The following is a 20827-nucleotide window of genomic DNA, read 5'->3' as shown; positions in this document are numbered from 1 at the left end:
GCTTGTTTTATTGAAAATAAAATAATCACCTAGAAATACCTCAAACATACTGAAGTATTTATAGCATTATAATTTCTGCTTTCTTTGCATAATTATTTGTTGACTTGATAATATTAATATTGCATTATTAGTATTAACATTGTTAATATTCACAGTTAGTCACTGAAATTTGATTTTCCTATATGAGTTCTGTTGGCATCATCAAAAATCTCCAGCCAGTGAATTACTCTTGATCTTATATGACTTTATATTTTATTTTTTTAATCTTGGAAAAGCATGAACACAAACTAGAACTAAACATGTAAAACTAGTCCAATCGAATCACAGAGACACAAAACAAAAAGGGTTGTATTTTTTATTTTACAGTCACCAGAAGAGCAGATACATCATTTTAGAAAAGAAATTGATATTTGCAAAAAAATTATAGTACAATTTTGTCAATATAGATTATGTACATAACAAAATGTCGTCAAACTGAAATAGCTTTCCACTTCTTCGTCATCAAGGAAACAGAGAAGTGAGGGGTCTGGTCCTCCGTAGACCCAGCTCCCTAACCAATAAATATAAACTGTATATATTATCTGGTGCACTCAGCCAGGCATAGACAACACCAGGGCAAGTTATTTCTCAATAATATTCCCTTAATCAGTTCTTGTACATCACTGTGATACACGCTCGCACACCCACGACAAGCTTGACACAATTGCACACAGGCCAGAGAACAAATTACAGTTGAATTACAACAATGGGCTATCTTAACTCCTGAAAAGGAATGAAAAAATCAAAAGAAATGTGCATGGAAATACCCGTCATTGTCCTTGATCACCAGGGAGAAGTGGCTTTCTGGTCAAAGCTCGCTGCAGCTAGCTGAGTAGCACTTGACATTTGGCCTGATTGAAACAGCCAATTCCAAGCTAGAAAATCTCTTACGGTCTTAGAGATCCTACCTCCTCATTCAGCTCTTTTCCTCCCTCTTAGCATCTCTTGATATCCATCTACCTTCCTTTCCTCTCTTGTCCCTATTCTCTCTATCTTGAAGGGGACAGTTGCCAGCACGAGGGCTGGCAATTGCCACCCTTTTCCTGTTTTCCCCACTGCGAACAAAGAAAATAAAATGCACACAAAAGCTCCTATCCACGCTGTACCGAAACAGGACAGACAACTGCACGTTCACAGAACAAGCACAAGAAAAGACAACAGCAAAGTAAAGCTATGGCCGGGATGGGAGTCTTGTAAAGAGGATTCTTGAAGGACATTGCGAGCATACCGTTTGCCAGCCGCTCTACCTCGTCGCTGGGTACCACCTCTCAAAATACGCCCTGCTTGTGCTTTGTGGGAGGTGCAGAGAATTATGACTTTGTGCCAATGAGCGAATACACACACTTGCATAAATCATCCATCTTGTTTGGCGGTTAATTACTCTTGTTTACCCTCCGAGTAACCTCGGGATGGGGCGGCGCGATAGGAGGGAGCCTGGGAAGAAGAGATAGCACCAAATAGTAATCTGCTGACGGTGTTCATCAGTGAGCAATTCACAGGAGTAAAAGCACATAGTGGGCTTGAACCTGGGTGTTAGTGAATTACACAAGGTTACCTGGGGTCTGAGGACAGCAGCTCCATCAACATGCTGGCCTGACCACACTTGCTCACTAAGGTATTCTCGGGTCAGTCGGTGAAGGTGCCACGCCGAGGCGATGAGGCACAGGCCAATCAGAGAGCCCCTAAGGATGCACAGCAGGCCGCGATCGTTGCTTATTTCATTATGGGGAAAGCTACATAAATCCACTAAATGGAGAAGAAGAGACACAGAGGGAATATTTGCATTTCTTCTCTCCTATCATCCCCCCTCAATGCCACCCCACCCCCGCCCTCAAAAATCACCCATTTCAATCCCTCGCCCATTTAGTGCAGAGTGAGTTTAATCATCACTTTTGCCAAAACACATTAAGCCAATGTGTCCAGAGTTGAAGAGAAAGGGGGAGGTTGAAAAACTATAGAGTGGCGCATTAGATTTGCAATAGCGATGCATCACTCTGGCATTACTTTGGAGATTAAAGAAGGGACGTTGCATTTCAGTGCTGAGCGTTGCCTAATGGACGCCTGTCCTCCTGTGCCGAGCCTGAAACGAAACACCGTTGTCCACCTGGAGAAGACGAGTCGCAATCACCCTGGAGTTCCCCTCTTCTATACCTGCAAATTCCCTCTTCTTCTAAAAACCTTTTTTCTTTAAACTTCAAAGCCTTCCCTTGACTTTTAACCCCCGATTTGAGAGCACCTCCACACTGAAGACATTTATGCAGCTGTTTGATCATGTTCTCAAGTCAAGAACAACGCCTCCTTTAATACTGTAAAGTGGATTGCATACATTAAAGTTAAGCCAACACACAACATGACTTTGCCTGGGCTCTGTGTTACTGCTGTTGTATGAAAAGATGGATATAAAGTGCTTGGAAGCTTAGGGACAGGCAGAATGAGCTTGGGATTAGAGAATAAAAATATAAAAAATGAAAGGCGGGGGGGGGGGGGGGGGGGCGGGGGTTGCTTTAGCACTGTGCTAACTGGGGGCAGGTTCGATATGGCGACAGAAGGCTTTTAAGTAAGAGAAAGAGCACAACATCGGAGTGTGGGGAGTCCCCAGAAAACAAAATGATGATACAGAATCACAGTCAGTCAGTCCAAGGCTACAGCCAAACAGCAGCCCAGCCCAGGGAATGAGCTTTCTGGTCACGAGTCTGTATGTATGGGCGTAAGTTCACCCTGGCACCCAGCTCTGGTTGCTGTGTGAAGGTGGGGGGCATGCAAAAGCCCCTAGACTCATGCCCATCCCCATCCCCATCCCCACTCCCTGGGACAGAGAACCGTCAAAGTTGAAGTCCATGTTTTCTGTATTCATAAAATCACTGAGCAGGATAGAGTCCACATCACAGTCTAGACTATTAGGGACATTCTCCATCTCCAGGTCAGCAGCCATTCTACTCTGGGAGTTTTGAGGTTGGAAACCAGCATTCCCTGACTGGTGATTGTTGGGGTAGAACCCATGCCAGGAGTCAGTGATACCCTGATGGTGAGCTCCAGGGTAAGGCTGATGACGAGGGTGAGGTGCGGATGCCAGGCGGCAGGGGTCCTGGGGAACACCCATGAGGCCGGCAGGGTTCGGGGGCAGAGAAGGGGATGTTGGGAGGTGGGGACGGGGTCCATAGTGGTTAGAGGTCTTGAGACTGTAGGGCTGCAGGATGTCAGTGCTCACTCTCGGGGAAAGAGCCTGATGGTGAGGCCCGCTATGCATAGGGTTATGAGGGTTGTGGGGATTGTGGTTGTGCAGGTGACTCTGCGTGGAGTGAGGGTTGTGATCATGGCTAGGATTTACTTTACTGTGATTGTGATCATGACTCGAACCGTAGTCGTGAGCCGGGTGGGGCTTGTGACTGTGTGCGTAGTCGAGGCAGGCTTGGTGTTTGTGACCCTGATTGTGGTTCTGATGGTGAGTTGTGTTCTGGTCATGGTCATTGTGTAGACTTGCATTGCGAGCATGCTCTTGGCTGTGGTTCTGATTGTGGCTGCGATTCTGATTGTGGTTGTGCTGGCTGTGAATGCCATTGGTTCCCTGTGTCATTAATGTGTGTGGTTCCCGTCCTTGGCTCAGGACTGTGTCTTTGTTGCAATATCGAGGACCTCCAGTGAGCAAACTCTGCAGGGCATTGTTCTCTGAATAGCCCCTCACTGGGCGCTGAAAGCTGACTGGCTTGTTCTCCTGGATGGTCTCCATGGGAGTGTGGTGGCGCAGCATGCCCATAGAAGGCTGTCCGTACATTGGCGCACAGTAGGAGCCCTCTGCCTTGGGTCCAGGCACATAGGGATAACCATTGCATTTAATTTGTGGTGGCTGGGGGTAGCCACTCTCATCTAGACTGATAGCCCCAGTCAGGTCAGTCAGCTGAGGCAACTCCACCGTGGGACAGTGGCCTCCAGTGCCCAAGGCTGGGGAACGCGTGCTAGTGGGGCTTGGGTATATTCTTGGGGAAGCTGAATTGGAAAGCCCACCCTCCTCTGGTTCATCAGCCTCGGCCTCAGCTAGGATTGGAGATAGGCAGCCGCTCAACGTGGAGCCAGAAGATGACGTGCGGGAATGGAGGTCTGTCCAAGTATCATACTCCTCTCCACCTATGCCCACACCTCCTTTCGCCGCTGGACTGCCGTGCTCTGGGGAGCCTTGCATCGCTGGTCCAGCTCCCTGACCTTGTCCTCGTTGTAGCCCCATGGCCCCTGCTCTCTTCCGGCTGATGCGACCCTTCGTCTTCAGGTAGCGGGTGCCATTGTCTATAGATGCACGTCGCCTCGGTCCCTTTCCCATCTTCCCGCCTTCTGGGTTGAGCATCCACCAGGAACTCTTCCCCGTCCCTTCATTTTGCACCCGGATGAAGCGACTGTGCAGCGACAGATTGTGCCTGATAGAATTCTGCAACAAGAAAGAAAAATAGGAGAAAGGAAGAGAGAGAGAGAAGAAAATTGATAAATGTTAACACCCAAGGGAACATTTAGGGTTAAATAATCATTTCTTGAGAAAACAAAGTCATTTCGAATTATGGTTAAACTGTCGAGGCAGCACTGCAAGTGAGAAAAAAGATGGATAAAGAAAAAGCAGATGGAGGGGTGAGCAGAGAGGGCAGGGAAAGTGAAGGGCCAATCAATATCTCCCTTGACCTGCCTCTCCTCTCCACACGCGCTCAGTGAGTCATAATATGGACATGGGTGCAGCCTCTACATCAAACCATCACCAAGGTTACAGAAATGAATCACACAAGGCAACCCAATCACAGACAGCCCGTATCGATTGCAGGGCCTCCAAATATGAAAGCCTAAGATCCAGCCAGAGAAGAAGAGGGGGGAGGCGGGGGATTTGGCACGAGAAGCTGTGGAAGAGCACCAGAATAAAAAAAGAAACACTACAGAGGCCTGGAATAAGTTACAGTGGAAGTAAGTGGGAGGACGGGAGGGACCTGCTCATCTGACCTCTTTTAAAAATCATGGCACAATTAGCACGACTGTAGGTGACCACGGCAGACAGCTTTATAATGAAGTCCTTCTGCAAGTCGCTTGAAATGGAGACGGATGCAGTGACTGTGGGTGGGTGAGGAGCGCTGTGGGGTGGTGGGGGGGAGTATGCAATAAGCCTCTCCAGACCCTGTTTAAGTGTCTGAGTGACGGCTGTATAGTTAATCCAGAGCTCTGCAGCAGCATTTGAAACTGGTGCCAACCTGGAGTGAGTTGATGAGATCTAAGCCTGCCTAAAGGAGAGCTTAGCAGGGATACACATCATCTCAGCTGGCCAAGTAAGACTAAGTACAGCATGTTCATCCAAATCTTTCCGGCTTGTGTCATTATTCACACTCTTTCCAGTTTTCCTCGCCATTCTGCCCTCTCTTTCTTCCCTTTGGTTTTTTGGTCTTTTGGGAGCAACAATTCCTCCAAACATCTACCCCAATGCCCGCAATCACACACTTTTCTTTTTCCTCTCAGGAGATATCTATCTATTTCTGCCTTGTTTATTACCTGCACATAGCTCACAATCTCTGTCTCCTGATATCTCGAGCCATTCTCTATCTTCATTCACTCCCCGTCCCCTGTCCAATTTTCCTGCTCTCAGCCCCATTCATCTCCCTATCTGTGTCCCAGCCTCTCTAGATCCTGACAATGCTCATTTTCTCTCTCTCTCTTATTCTCTCTCTATCTATCCTCCCATCATCTCGCAAAACTTCGGCTACCACCTCTCCTCTATCATTCACTCACTCATTTATTCATACATGCATATATTCGCATGTAAAAGCAAATATCAACCAGAAACAAACCTAAGGCTAAACATTTCAGTGCTGCCTGTAGATTCAGCATATGTATAGCCCCTCACACACACACACACACACACACACACACACACACACACACACACACACACACACACACACACACACACACACACACACACACACACACACACACACACACACACACACACAGTTAACTGGCTGCAAATTGGACAGCACATTATGAAAAGCACAGCATCCAGAGTGGCAGGTAATGGGTTTCTCACAGGAAGAATTCAGGTTTATGTGAGTTTGGGATCAGTCTTGTATCCCACCTACTACTGTTTTCATTCATGCAGAAGAGCCCACCCATCCCCACGGCGTGACTCCTAACAGGTAATGTTTACCTATCCTCCACTCACATCACGCTGCCTTGACTAGACTCTCTTCACAGATGTGGAAATTTCCTACGAGAGCTGTATTTATGGTTTTTTCCTGCTGTTTCAAAGTGTTCTCTCCAAAACACCAGGTCAACAAAATTGCACAAGCTCAACATTTACCAAAGAAATAGAGCGACTGCACTCCTGCGCCGCAGCTCGCTATGGAGAGCAGACTTAATCAAAGCCAAATTGAACGATGACACCATGTGAAAGAGGCCACCAGTGGAGGCGACCCGCATCAGGTGATCTGAGAGCGGCACCCTGACAGGTTCCTCCGCAACATGACGGCTCCGGCTGAGCGTAGCCATGGCAACAGAGTAAACCAAAAGAGGCGTAGTGAAGAGAGGGGAGGTGATGGTAAGGAGGAGAAGTGGGGGGAGGAGGCTGATGCTGTTTGATGCTGCAGGCAACTCCAAACAGCCTTTTATCTGAGTCTGTCAGATTCCTGCTCCAATCCACCAGGGAGGCTCAATCACCAGTAGTCCCAAAGCCTCACTACCTGTACCAAGCTGTGATTAGTGTGTGTGTGTGTGTGTGTGTGTGTGTGTGTGTGTGCGCGCGCGCGTGCGGTGGGGGAGGGGCTTCTGAACACCTACAAGAGCAACAATTATGCCACAACAGCAGGCTGCTGTTCCCGTCCCTGCTTTTATAATGTGTACGTTCATGTGGCTGCTTACATATTATGATTCCTGACTGTCAGTCCTTCTGAAACAATAACAGCACAAAGAGTTAAATCCTGAAATTAACAATTATGTAAACTTACTTCAGCTTCTTGCACTGCACCACGCTGCCTGCATTTTCAAGTTTAGACTTGAGGAGACTTTTTTGTGTAATTCATCAAATGAAACCTCAAATAAAGAAGTGTGTATGTTCAGTTCATCAATAATTGCACACAGGATAATAGATAATAAAGTATCATGTTGATCTTTTGAAACAAAAGTCATTTTTTTTATTTTCAATCATCATTGTATTAGTTGCACAGAGCTGAAACTAAGGCTGTCCTGTAAATTATTTCCCCTAATGTGCAGCGGTGGTCTAATAGTGATAATTCAGCCGTATGACCACTCTGGAGTCTGCTGTTTGTCATGCTGTTGAAACGTGCAGCACTGATTCATTTATTGGTATTTATGTTTAAATCAGTGTGAGCTAAATAACTGAAGGACTTTTCTCAGCAGCATTTTGCAGGTAAAGGTGAATTTCCCTTTAATCTTTATAAAGTTTAACAGAAACTCTCATCATAAACGGGTGGTCTCATCCCACAAATTAGAACAATTTGAGATATGTTTTTAGCATGGTGTCAATTTAATTTCACTTTATCTATACAGCACCAAATCTCCTCAAAGCCCTTTATATTGTAAGGTAGACCCTACGATAATAGAGACAAACTCAACAAGCATTTTGGGTCCAAGAGACTTTAAATCCTCTCCTTTAGCAAAAAGAAGTACTGAAACTACTTGACACCAAAGGCTTCTGTCTCTGTGGGACTAGCTGTCCAATGTGTTTAGTGTCAGAAATGTCTTTGACCACACTACACTGGGACTTTGGACAGTCTGCAGGTTATAATGGTAATCACATCTCTATAGCTGGAGTGAAATCCTCAAGTGTACCCTTTGGCTAGAATAAAAAACAAGTAAAAATAGATTCCTAGGCTTATGTAGGCCATAGCTGTGTTTATATTAAGCTGCCAATAAGACTGATCTGATGCGGAGGAGCCCGCTCCCTTTGCTCTATGTCTCTGCCTTTCTGCTAATGCTGACGGAGATGGACTGCTGCAGAGAGAACAATAACTGAATCTGTCCTCATATCCACCCTGCTCCTCTACAGGGAATGCACTGCACTGTAGCACAGCTGTATGTTCTGCCTAAATACTGAGTGAGTCTGATCCTGGCACTTCTTTCACTGAGTCAGGGAATAGTCAGTCCAGTTGTTAGCTAATGGTCCATAGACACACAAATCTGTGCGTACACAGATGTCCTGTTGTTTCCCCGTTAAAAACACATCGGGCTACAGTTCCAAACAAGTACTTCATATTTCTCTCTGTGAGATTAAAAGAGCTCAAATAGAATCGGAAAAAATCTTAGTTCAAACTTCACATACAGCATGAAAACATGAGGGGAACATGTGCTACAGATCAGAGACACGTTAGTCAGTGACTTTGGATCAGACTTGTTTTGTCCATTAATGTTTTGAAAAGTCCCGCCTACGATTTCTGTGACTGTTGTATTTAAGATGGAACGACAACAGACACAACTGAAGCAGAAGAAACTGATATGGCCTACCTTTGCTTCACAGTGCAAACCAAGCTTTAACAGTGCGTTTCCCATGATGCAACAGTAGCATCAAAATCAAAAGCTGACCTACAGAGGACATTATACATCTGTTTAAACAGGCTGAGCAGAGCATCCCATTCTGAACAAATCAAACTGGAACTGCTGCTTGGCTTCCACAGTGAGCATGCAGACGATGTCATCCCTGCAGTCTGTTTAAGTCTAGTGCAATAGATCAGATGATGCTCTCAGACTGCAGTAGGTCATGTCATGCTGCTGCTGTTTTGTCTGCTATGCACCTACATTTTTTCCTGCAAATAGCATTTTGAAAGCTCAGAAAGCATGTGTCCTCTTCAGCTGCATGCCGACAAACTCCCTTTCAGAAAAGCAATAACAGAGCAATGGCTAATTTTCTTGATTATTATTATTTTCAACCCCCTTGTCCTTTTTCATTCTGGGTGAGCTAGCTAACACTAATTACATGTATTGCAAATTATCCAGTTTGTGTTGCGTAGCAACGCAAATGACTCAACCCATTCTGCTCTTTTCCCTCTTGTTGCCTTTCTAATATTTCTATCAATGAAGCTATACGTGCGTATAGAGAAAAGCCTTGTGTGTTAGCTCTGTGGAACAGAAAGTAGCAGCACACAAAAAACAAACACGGTTTCCACATATTTAAACATCTCTTTGCACTTTAACTCTGTCCGTGCTTTAGATCTGTTATTAAAAGCCAACCCACCAGCATTTGTGGTTTGCTAGTGTGGCACATTAAACGAGGCCTCTCAGCATTACTGTCATTCAAATGGATGCTGACTCCTTCATTAAACTGCATTGTTTTTGATGATGAACAGGCGTCAGAGACAAAGCTGTCCCTAATTTACAGTTCTGATTTGTAAAGTAGAAAAGCTGGTGATGTTGACTCTCCACTTTGCTTTTGCACCTTTATATTTTATATATATATTTTTGATGTTGTTCTCATTGTTTTAAATCAAACTTCATATAAAAAAAGTGTTAATATGGTCCGACAAAGTCAGGAAAAGACACCAGAAGAACAGAAGAGAGCAAAATGAGAAGCAAAGTGATGCAATCCATCTGTAAGACACGCAGGCGATTTGTGTCTCTTTTCTCACTCAGTCTTGCTCATAAGTTGGAGCGAGGGAAACCTTTTACATGTCTGCTCCCCAGGGCCTGTTATTTCATTATCTGGCTACAATTGTTATTATTATTTTCAATCTACTGTAATTTTTTTATTTTTCCTCTTCTCGTTTTCCTCTCGTGTGTCGTCCTTTTGTTCGGTCGTCCTCTCTGTGAAGCGCTGCTGCGTTTTGTAAAGGTGCTATAAATTGAGCTCGGCCGAATCAACAACAACATTAGATGCCACACATGTAAACACCACCATACGTACGGTGTTTCACAACTCGTTCGCCTCGCCTTGCGTGGGCACAGACTTGCACAAGGCGCCCCCACCCCACTCTAAACTGGCAATCATACTTAATCCCTCTCCAGCCTGAGTAATCCCTAACAATCCAGGGCTAATCCTGGTTAATTCTGGGCACTCCTCAGCTGGGTTTCACCCTGAAACCACAGAGACAGGGTGGGGATTGGTCGGATCATGGCGACTGAGGGTGGGCGCACCATTGATAGACATAATTGGTCAGACGGTTATTGGGAGTCGAGAAAAACAAGCACAGGTTTTCGCGGGTCTTCCAAACACATCCGGATTGACCCCGTGCTATTTGTCCTGGTAGAAAACATGTTTTTCTCCAGAGCCCGCGTTAGCGTCTCCCTGCTAATAAAAGTCTGTGCTGGTTATTTGCCTGCTACTGAAACGTGAGCCGTGTGTGATTTAACACAAGTACCACAGGCAGCACATACAGTATGAGCCATTCCTCTGCTATAAAAGGCTTCTGAGAAGTCATTAGCCTCTATTCAATCAGCTCTACCTACCGAAGCTCCTAGCTCAATTCTTCTTAGTGGCTATTGATCCTGATTCCATAATGAAGCACTTAAGACGCCTTGATCAAGCTGCTCCTTAATCTAGCGTTAAGGAGATTGAGACCTTTTCACCCCGTGTCTCAGACAGACTTATTACTCTGGCGCACGGGTACAGTGGCAGCCTCGGGTTGGTCTCTTTTAAGCCCCGTTGGTGCAGCGTAGGCAGTGCGAGCACTTTTACTCTCTGCCACTTTGAAAAGTGTCAATATTCCCAAAGCCAAGAGTGTTAATGAAGCAATGTGTCGGTGACAGGGGAAAAACAAGGAGGCCTTTGCTGTTTGCAGGCTCGACCGTGTGCAGGATGTGAACCGTGGGTATGCGCGTGACAGCAAAGAGGAAACTGATTTACCTTCAGCTGCGGCGAGACGAGGGAACACGGACGAGTCCAGCTTCTGGACGTTTTAGCTTTTACCTCGCCGTCCTCGCAGGACAGAACGCATCTTGAAGAGGATTCAACAGAACGTCATGCAGTGGATTTGATAGTCCACACATTTTAAGAAGCCCACCTCTAATTTATAATGCATTCCACAGTGCATTCAAGCAGACTGTTGCATTTTGCATTTCATGCAGTGTCCCATTAGATGTGGTCCAGCAGTGGATTGTTCTACGCGCCGTGTTGAAAAGTAGCAGGACTAGGCAAAGCCGTTTGCTCAACCATTATTTATTAATCCATTTCACACAGCCAGGAGTCATTATGCACGGTCCTGTCAATGGGTATCTCTCTATGCCGCGCATTTATTTGATAATAAGCAGGAGTGGGGAAAAAGATAAAAGCACAGACTGCGTTCATTGTGAAGCGTTTTCTGCAGGCGGGGAGACTTAAATGAGAGCAGCCAGGCTCTGTGTAGGAATGGGTCTTGTGTGCTAAGCCTGTCTGGAGGCAATCGATGGAAATTAGTCAACGCTAAAGATTCACTTCCTGTGACTGATGTCACGGGCTGTGCTTGTCTCTTTGAAGGGAAATAAAGAAGTGGGAGGCTGAGGGATTAATGGGGTTGGAGAAGGTGTGAGCAAGCTGAGTTTGGGTGGGAGCTAAGCTGGGAAAAAAGATGCCATTCGTCTCTCTCTTTTCTTGACTGCAGGAAAATATTAGGTCAGAGAAACCAGTGTAACTTTAACGTTTAAGACAATGCGTGGTTGTGTACAAGCAGCACAGAGCAGGGAGCTAGAATGCAGATTAGTGCGTGAGAAACATGGCATCGCATAGGAGATCATTGAAGTGTGTGTGAAACAACCACCTCGTTGAACGTAGACGACACTTTTGGTGCAAACAACAGTTAAGAAAGGTTTTAATGCAGGAGCTGGAAACAAAGCAAGCTTTGGCTTCATTTATACACGTCTGTCTCATCTGGCATGTTCTTTGGGTCATGATGTGAGCAGCCCATCAAACAACAATCTCTGTGCTCAGGATGCATTACAGTGTTTACACTGCTAGCAGCAGTTTCAGATGTTCCTGTTGTGGCTGTGACAATTGGATCAGAGTTAGTGTCTCCTGCAGTTGTGCTGAGACAGCCTTCTGAAAGGTGCACCAGTTAGCTTCTTCTGAAAGTGCAGCCGAGGGACTAGAGCCAGTCCTCGGGCGACAGAAGGCCTTTCACTCCCCCTCACTCCCTGTGGAGCTCCACAAGCTCTAGAGGGGTCTGGTAGGGGGTGGGGTACACTGGGAGAGAAGGGACTAACCTGAGAAAAGGTAGACAAGAAAAGAGCCTGAGGGACTGGGGGCGGACAGCAAGCCCAATTCCCAGCGAAGAGGCCTCTAATTGGAGCTGCCGGCCTGCTGAGGCTCTCCCTCTGCAGAAGGACATAAGGAGCCAAGTGAAGGCGGAGAGCCCGGGGGCGAGAGGAGAGGGCAGATAAAAATAGAGCGGGCAGATTAACGAGCATCTGAAAGCGGGGCAGGGGATCAGAAAATCCTCCCTGCGTGCCAGAGATGCCCAGTTCATGGGCCAGAGCCAGCTCTGTAAAGACTGATGCAGCCATAATGGCGCTTCCTTCCTGTTGTCCTTACATCACAGAGAGCAAAACCAGCGTGTTCTGCTACTTACATTTAAATAAAGCACGGTAGGAGTCATCTTTCTGCTCTAAAATGCTCTTATTTTGATAGTTTAGATATCATATAAGGAAAGCCACACCGTAAAAGAAAAGATCCTAAAAAAACAGTAATATTCCAGCAGCTGGGGCGCCAAAATAATACCAGAAAATAACTTTCTCATGAAAATACGGTTATTTTCAGTAATGACAATACAGTTTGTTGCCCTACTTTTACATGGGCTTTTGCCTTTTTCAAGTGCCTTTAAACATTAAATTAGGAACATTTTAATGTGATTAAACAATGAAATTACCTATAATCAAGGTCAATGAATGCAGCACTATGAATAATAATACTTAAATGTACAGAAACATACAGTTAATTTAACTAATAATGGATTGCATTCATATAGCGCTTTATAATTCCCCTCTGGCCATCACTAGTAGGTGAAGTGTCTCGCCCAAGGACACAACGACCGAGACTGTCCGAGCCGGGGCTCGAACCGGCAACCTTCTGATTACAAGGCGAACTGCCAACTCTTGAGCCACGATGGCCCTAAACAACAATGATAGTAATTATTATGTGATGTAAAAAAAAGTTTATACGAATCATTTTATATATTTGTCCATAGCATTACATTTGAATTTAACAGTTCAATCTTTCAAATAACGGACAGATATTTGTGAAATCATGACACATTTCTGAATTATTTTAACAATGTAAATATGCATATGTGCAGACAGATACATGTAAAAAACAAGAATTATTACATTTACAGTGATTTTACGTAAATTTACGTTTGAAATGTGAAATCAGTCTATTGATGTGAATTTAATGATGTTCTAGAAGAACAGAACAAAACTGTAAAATACTTTTATATTACAATTTATTTACAGTGTATCTCACCTCTGCAGCGTATACATTTTTATGCTGATCACTTTTTAAATGTTTGTATTTTGGGGGAATCACTTGCAAAGCTTCAAACACTTATGATTGAATCCTTTTCTGGTTTCATTATCCTACAGTTACATTATCATTACAGATTTCATGGAGTTTTGCTTGTGACAAAAATGAGGAAAAAATGATACAAACAATGAAAATGCCCCACATGATAGTAACAAAACCACATCACCTCCACAGCTGACTCCTCCCCCCTGAGAGTTTCACGCACCAGGTGTAACATCGTGACACCTACGAGAGCCAAAGGAGGAGCTGATAAACAGGACTGATCACACCTGCAGTCAGGTCTCAGGAGAGCACCTCCGCCCAGCACTGAGCACGTGTGCTGATCCACAGTGAAGAGCCGATTCAGGCTAACGGGAAAAAAAGATCGACTTGAAGAAACAAAGATGGAGGACCCCGCCACACGCTTTCACCGCCTTTCATCCAGAGTGTGAAAAACACAATATTGTAGCCTTGAATAACAAACTCGTATGGAAGCGGTGATGAGCTTTGGAGACGTATAGTTCACTCACAGGTTAGTCTGATTCAATCCAAAGTGCCGCTGAGAAGCCACTTAATCGTGACCATGAGTATTGCATACTTTATACCGAATATTCATTATTTCTTTGAACAAACGAAGGTGTCGTTGAATATTCAGAGCCCAACAAGCTTTGCTCCCAAACTGCTGCTTGAATAAAGCATCACACAACATTAACTGCTTCACCAACATCACCACAATAACGGCCAGTTGCCATTTTGTGGCACTTCTTCCTATTCAGTCAGATGTGCGCTGATGTTAGCTTTATTATATTACACCTGACAATGACGTACGAGTCCTGCTAACAGTGTTAGTGCATCCAGAAGCAGTTGTGCCGTATAAAGATCTCTCTTTATATAAAACAACAAGTCTAACAAATAAATGTAGTACTCCGGTACGAGATGGTGCAAGAAACTCTGCTGACTGTCCTGTAGGTGCACTAAACCCTCACAGAGGCATTAAGATGAACTTCACCCCGTAAGCCCCGGGCGTTATATCTATAACCATCCTTTATGTGCAGTCTGGGCTTTCTGTGGATCAGAGGCCTGTCCACATCAGCAGGCAAGGAGAGAGAGAAAATAGCAAAGAAAAACTGTTACGTGTACCTGATCAACAAATAAATGAGCATTAGACAGTAAATAACAGCTTTGTAAGAGCGATGACACCAAACCTGCTCTAAAAGTTTTCATCTACGGGACCAAATCACCTGAAATCACACACTCATCTCAGTCCCAGCAGTGCTGCACGGCATCACCAGTAAACAGGCCGATGTGCATGCTTTGATACAGGATGGATCAATGACAGGACACAGCAGTGGAGTTCTTCTGACGCTCTCCTCCAGCCCAGCCACAGGGAAACTCATGCACTCATTATGGCCCATAGTTACATTTATACAGCGTCCTGTGACGCACAACGTGCTTGTTGTTTGGTTGTTCATTTATTTCAATCACGTAAACAACACACAAGGTTCAATTAGCAAAGAACATTTCAATCTGGCTTCACCCGTTCTGATTCAGCTACATATATTTAATCCCGCCCCTTCGCCATAAGTTAGCAGTTAGTTGCTTCTATGATGCCTGTCTGCTGACCTAAAGATGCAGTTTGTTGGTTGTTTTTTAAACCTTCCAGTAGCTTAAAGCTAAGCGAACAGTTAGTGAGAACAGAAGAATGAAACAATGAAAAGATTTTAGTCGCGCATGTGTTCAGTATTATTAGATTTCGTTTCACATCAGCAAACAGCCAATATGCTCATGTAGACGTGCACATGCTGATTACTGAGTGAGTAAATTTGCATGAATTATAATAACTCCATAATTCTATCTAATAATAATAAATAATAATAACATAACTATATATAATAAGTACCTGACAGTAGAATTTGATTCAATTAGTCCTTTAAATTCAGATTCAAACCCACCAGATAAGACTTGATCATTTTTTCCCAGATAACCATTTCCCAGTTCACACTGTCACACTCTCCAGTGAGCACGTCTCCTGTCAGACACACTCTGTGGAAATATTTCAATCTTAAAGGGGGAAAAATCACACTAAAATATGTGGGACATGTTGACTGAAAGAATAACCAGGTTATCCATTTCTCCTTCGTGGCAGGAAACTGAAGAGACGCGGGGAAAGACGATGAACGTATCGTCAGACTTTACAAAAGTTGTCATTCTGCTTTATCAGTTGACATCACAGCACTCTGACTGCGTGAATCTCACCCTTGCAAACACAAAGCCACACCAACACGCACACACACAAACGCACACGCATCTCGCGCTCCGCAAGCATGGCATGCTGGGACGGCTCATTACTACAATGCCAAGCTACTAGTTGCTAAGGAGACCTGAGGGAGAGGGAGGGTTCCTGTTTCCATGGTAGCAAGCTCGCATCCTGCCAACTGTCTTCTACCCAGGAGACTTGACCACCGTAGACAGAGAGAGAAAGAGAGACGGGGAAGAAAAAGTGAGGGCAGAATGGAGTGAAGAGAAAGGCTGGAGGGGGTTATGTTGACGATGTGAGAGAGCTTGCAAAGATGCCTGTGAGGCTGCACACATGTTGGAGAACCAAAGAGACCGTTGCATTAATGCAGAGGGAAAAGAGAAGGAGGGAGAGCCTGGGGGGGCATGTGGATGCAGCAGTGTTCCCATGGCTAACAGGTCGCTGCGTGGCTAAAACACACCTCGCTCTAAGCATTGAGAACGACGACAAACTGACACTTTGCAGCCCCTCCTTCAGCTTCCACCTCTTAATGTCACACGTGTCCCCAGGTGAACTGCCCGCCTCCCGGCGTGAAGATCTGACAGAGCTTTTCCACAGAGCCCATCCATCATGGAAAAATCTGCTTTAGTGAGAGTGTGCTGTAACGAACGACGGATGGAGAAAGGGAGAGGGAGAGCATGTGTGAGGGATGAGCAGAGAGAGATTAAACTGATTGGGGAGTGCAGGAAAAGGGCGACGAGGAGGTCGTACGAGGTCAAAGACGAGAGAAGAAGTCCTCAGTCTCAAATTCAAATTAGCCTTATTGGTTTTCAAGGACAGTGAATTGTTTCCATCCTCTGTTTCCCCCTCCTCCCTCTCCCGCCAGCACATCTCTGTTCTTTTTCTTATTAAATCATTCTTTTCATTGCGCAGGACTGCTTTGTCACTTTGAGGAATACATGCGTGCCAGGGGAACGAGAACTGCAGGAGCCACCATGTATTAACACCCAAAGCCTTACACGCTCTGCACGCTGGAGTGCTGCTACCAGTCCTGCATGTTCGTTTGGTTTAGATCAGGGAAGAGACGTTTCTGTGTTTGTTTGTGATCAAGATTACACCAAACCTACCAGGATGGACTGCATGAAACTACCTGCAACAACAAAAATGCCCAAGAGACATGTTTACATTTTTAAATGTAACAAATTATAGCTATATATGTGTAATCTGACAAAAAGTAAGGGGACAAAGTCAGCTTCTAAAGAAATAGCTGTACCTGCAGAGACTGAACACTAACTGTGAGCAAACCTTAGCAAGAGGTTTGTTCAACAATCGCATTTGGAAATACAAATGCAAATAAATACAAATAAATGTACTTTTGACTGATTTTTATGAGCAAAATCAACTCATTTGATTTATTTTGTCTTGGAAAAAGAAGCATTAAAACATGTAAGTGGTTGATTTCTGATCTCAGTTTGAGAGCGCTGCAGAATCCTTACACATGTGCAACATATTCCCACAAACTTCCACACAACATACAGACAAGCTGCAACTGTCCCAGCGACATGCTCCTCTCTGAGTGTGCGAGCCTCTCTCAGCCTGTTTCTCATTGGCAGTGCGGCGTCTGTCTCTTTGTCACAGATGCTGGGAAACCAGAAGCCTCATCACCCTCATCTGATTCTCTTCTCTTCCCTGTCTTTACTGACTCTCACCAATACCCCCCCCCCCCACACACACACACACGCACACACACAGTTTTATTGACTTATTCATGCATGGGTTAGTTTCGGGGGCAGAACTCCTGTCTGCCAGTCTGACAGACAACCCGTGAACCCTTGAGACTCCCCTCCCCATCTTTGTCTACACACACACACACACACACACACACACACACACACACACACACACACCTCTGTCACACCCCTACCCACCCCACCTCCCGACCCCCGAGTCCCCCTCACCCCGAGCAGGGCACATGGGTTATTTGTAGAGCGACCCAGGTTTATCCTACATCGTTTCCCCTCCCTTCGTCTGTCGTTCTCCACCTCCTCTTCACTTTCGACTTCTCTTTTCTCTCTCTGCTGGGGAGAAGGGGAAGGTATGCCCACATTTCCCAGAACAAAGACAGCCCAATTAAGTCAGTTTGAGTTAAGGTCTGTGTGGCAGAGAAGGATCGGAAGCGAGCAAGGTAGAAAGCGACGGCGGAGGAGCGAACGGCAAGCAGAGGGGAAGAGAGAGACGGTCTAACAAACAGGGGAAAGAGGGGGTGAAAGAGAAGTGGAAAGAAAGGAAGAAACGAGGCGCGCGAGTCACTTTGTAGCGGAAGCGGGTCGACTTTGTTTTTAGTTCCTCCATGGGAGACTATGAAATATTAATAACTGCTCCAGCCATATACTTCAGAGGCCTATGGTAAAACTTAAAGTCTAATGAGACGCCGCTCATGAATTGCTAATGGGGATGCTGCAATGTGTGTTTTTTGTGTGTCTTTGAGTATGTGCACATGTGTGTGTGTGTGAGTGAAGGGAGGAGGGGGGTCAAGTTGGTAACTGAGGGGTGGAGTAAAGCGGAGCTTTCAGTCTTTCAAAGTGCAGACGAGAAACTTCATTAGAGGCTTGAAGTTTTTCCTGCTGCACATCCAAGTGTTTTCTCTGATATTTGGCTTCGCTGTTCTCAGCGCTCCCACCACAGCTAACAAAGTTTCAAACCATCCTGCTAATTCAAACAAAACCAGACTGGGGTGTTTGTAGCCAGGCTTCCTTTTATTCATGGCTGGAGTTGGATGTGCGTCTGAAGGACAAAAGAAAATAGGTTCAAGAGTTGAACTGGATTTTTTTCCAACCGTAGTGTTTGTGTGTTTGTGTGTTTGTGTGTGATCTGTTTAATAAAAATGCAACATTTTGGGTGTAACACAAAGAAATGATTTTAGCCAAAAGTTATTCATCTGTTATGTCTGTGAAGGTTCTCAGTCGGTCTTTCCAAGCTCCTTAGATTATTAATCTGTTATAAATCAGTAGAAACTAAAAAGCCTTCTCTGGGCATTAGTTACTGTAACAGTTCTGTGTTTTGTACATATTCATGTTGGGTAAATTTTTCTTACTTTAAAACTCTTTTGTAGAGCAGTAAAACCAGCGTGCAGGCTTTGGTTAAACAGGTTTTAACAGCATAATTCTGAGTGTTTATTTACATGTTATAGTGCAGGAGTAACATTCGTTTTGATGTTAAGTGAAATTAAGTGTTTACTAAGTTTATGCTGTTTTCCAACAGAATAATACTGTGACCCCGTACACGTGTTCAAACTGGTACATTTATTTAAAGTTACGTAACCTGTTCCTGTGATGTACAAAACAAAAGTCATATAAAATTAATCAGCTATGCTCAACACAGCCCCACCTGTTTGACCTGAAGGGAGAGGTCAGAGGTCAAAGGTGACATGACATTTTAAATCTTTTGTATTGTATTTTCTATACGTCAAGAATGCACATCATGATTATAACAATAAATCCTTCTGCTGCGCTTGAAGCTTTGGTGGATGTGCTCCAACCTGACCCCGCTCTACACCCCTACAATATTTGGGGGGAGCACCTTGTAAAACTGTGGGTGGTGTCGACGTGGATTCTACTTGATTTATCTTTCACTGAAGTAAAGTCCGTCGCTGTCACTTTGGTGGATTCATATATCGGCTTATTAAAAGTGAAAAGAAATCTTTCCCAGACTAAAAACTGTATTCAGGGCTTATTGCTGATTTATATGTTTTTAGTATTATTAAATGCCATTAGCTACAGAATTATACACTTTAAAATGTGTTATAAAAGAAGGAGGCTGATTCTGCTAAAACACAACATGGTGAAAGGTCACTGAAGTCTCTGCTCTACCTGAGAAACTGCCTCATGTTCCTTTCTCGCACAGATATTCAGTAAAGCGGTGAAATACCCGGCCGAGTCTCCCTCTCTAATCTGTGCCAGAGCTGGCAGGCCTAGCGGAGTCTTGTGTAACCCCACCCCCCACCCTGGCTGAGCACGATGGCAAGGCTGAGCCATCAGCTGGGGGACTGTGGGCCGTGTGCATGCCGGGTCCAGGGGGAGCCCACGGGTGTTACACGGCATCGCAGGTTTGCTCACTGACCTCATTCCTCACCTTACTGAAACTCGCTCGGCAGGGCGCTGCTGTAGAGAGCCAAGCATGCTTAGATTATTAAAAATCAAATATGAACCAGTCAGTGATGTATACACTGGACTGGCTGCAGAGCTGATCGATGCCACAGTGGGAGTCTGTGGGAGTGAATTATACTGAATTGATTCAAATGAGCTATTCTGAACAGATTTCCATATGCATGACTGTTTATTATTAGTAAGAGCCAATTAGAAATTAGGAGTAAGAGCAGCAGGAGAATACGGAGTCAGTGCTGGAGCACACACTGATGAAAGAACACAAAGATATTCAGTTATTATCTTACTGAGAAACTAGGCTACTTCACCAAGCTTCAGTTTGGAGGTGTTGCAAAATCTGTGAAGTGGCAACAATTTATTTGTGAGCACCACTGAAGTGTTTTTGCCTCGTCGCAGGTTAGTTAATATGTGAATAATAATATATGTAATGCTGGGATCCACCAGGCAACAGGCTTTTAAGTCATAACGAAGGTTTCAAACCTGAGGCTGGTTTGAGAATGTAAGACTCACGTGGGACAGTTTGAAGAGGATTCTTGAGTAAAAGCAGACATTTAAAAAAAATCTGAAGGTTAAATTAGTGCTAAGATTACTTTACATTATCAGTAAATTCAGTGTCATTCACCTTAGATTTGAATCCCTTTGTCTGTCAGACTGATAACAGCTGAGCTCTCCATATTCAACATTAGGTAGCATAAAGACTGGTTCAACTGTTGGTCAATGTAAACAACTATAACTACAACAGACTATAAACAGATCAGGCTTCAAACACAACGAGGAGCTGTGTGTTACATGTTTTTGTACATGAACATGTGTTCACGTGTGTCAAATAAATCCAATAAATCCATTTCAGCTGCTTTTTGTCAGCCTGACAGAACCGTTCTACATTTTATTATTAGCAGTAGTGTTTATGTGCTAGGATAACCAGAACGATGATTCACACATTAAACATAGTGT

The 20827-nt window shown here is 44.6% G+C and overlaps 1 protein-coding gene across 2 annotated transcripts in view; it reads right to left on the bottom strand.

The window, feature by feature from the left end:
• Positions 1 to 341: 341 nt before the first annotated feature.
• Positions 342 to 20827, bottom strand: part of foxo6b (forkhead box O6 b) — a 41404-nt gene continuing 20918 nt past the window's right edge. The window contains exons 2-3 of one of the 2 annotated variants that reach the window (XR_003270984.2): positions 1595 to 4456; positions 342 to 1473 (exon numbers count right to left, since the gene is read on the bottom strand). Coding sequence is in view for 1 of the 2 variants with exons in the window: in XM_026156283.2 (XP_026012068.1) it covers positions 2753 to 4456 (1704 nt within the window). In the remaining variant the exon portion in view is untranslated. Of the gene's footprint in view, positions 4457 to 20827 lie in introns of both variants that reach the window. The other variant, XM_026156283.2, reaches the window with a different exon arrangement.

The sequence above is a fragment of the Astatotilapia calliptera genome, chromosome 22, assembly GCF_964374335.1.
Source record: "Astatotilapia calliptera chromosome 22, fAstCal68.1, whole genome shotgun sequence".
Taxonomy (NCBI): domain Eukaryota; kingdom Metazoa; phylum Chordata; class Actinopteri; order Cichliformes; family Cichlidae; genus Astatotilapia; species Astatotilapia calliptera.
Note: the sequence above shows the minus strand (reverse complement) of the source record. Positions and strands in the feature narration are given on the sequence as shown.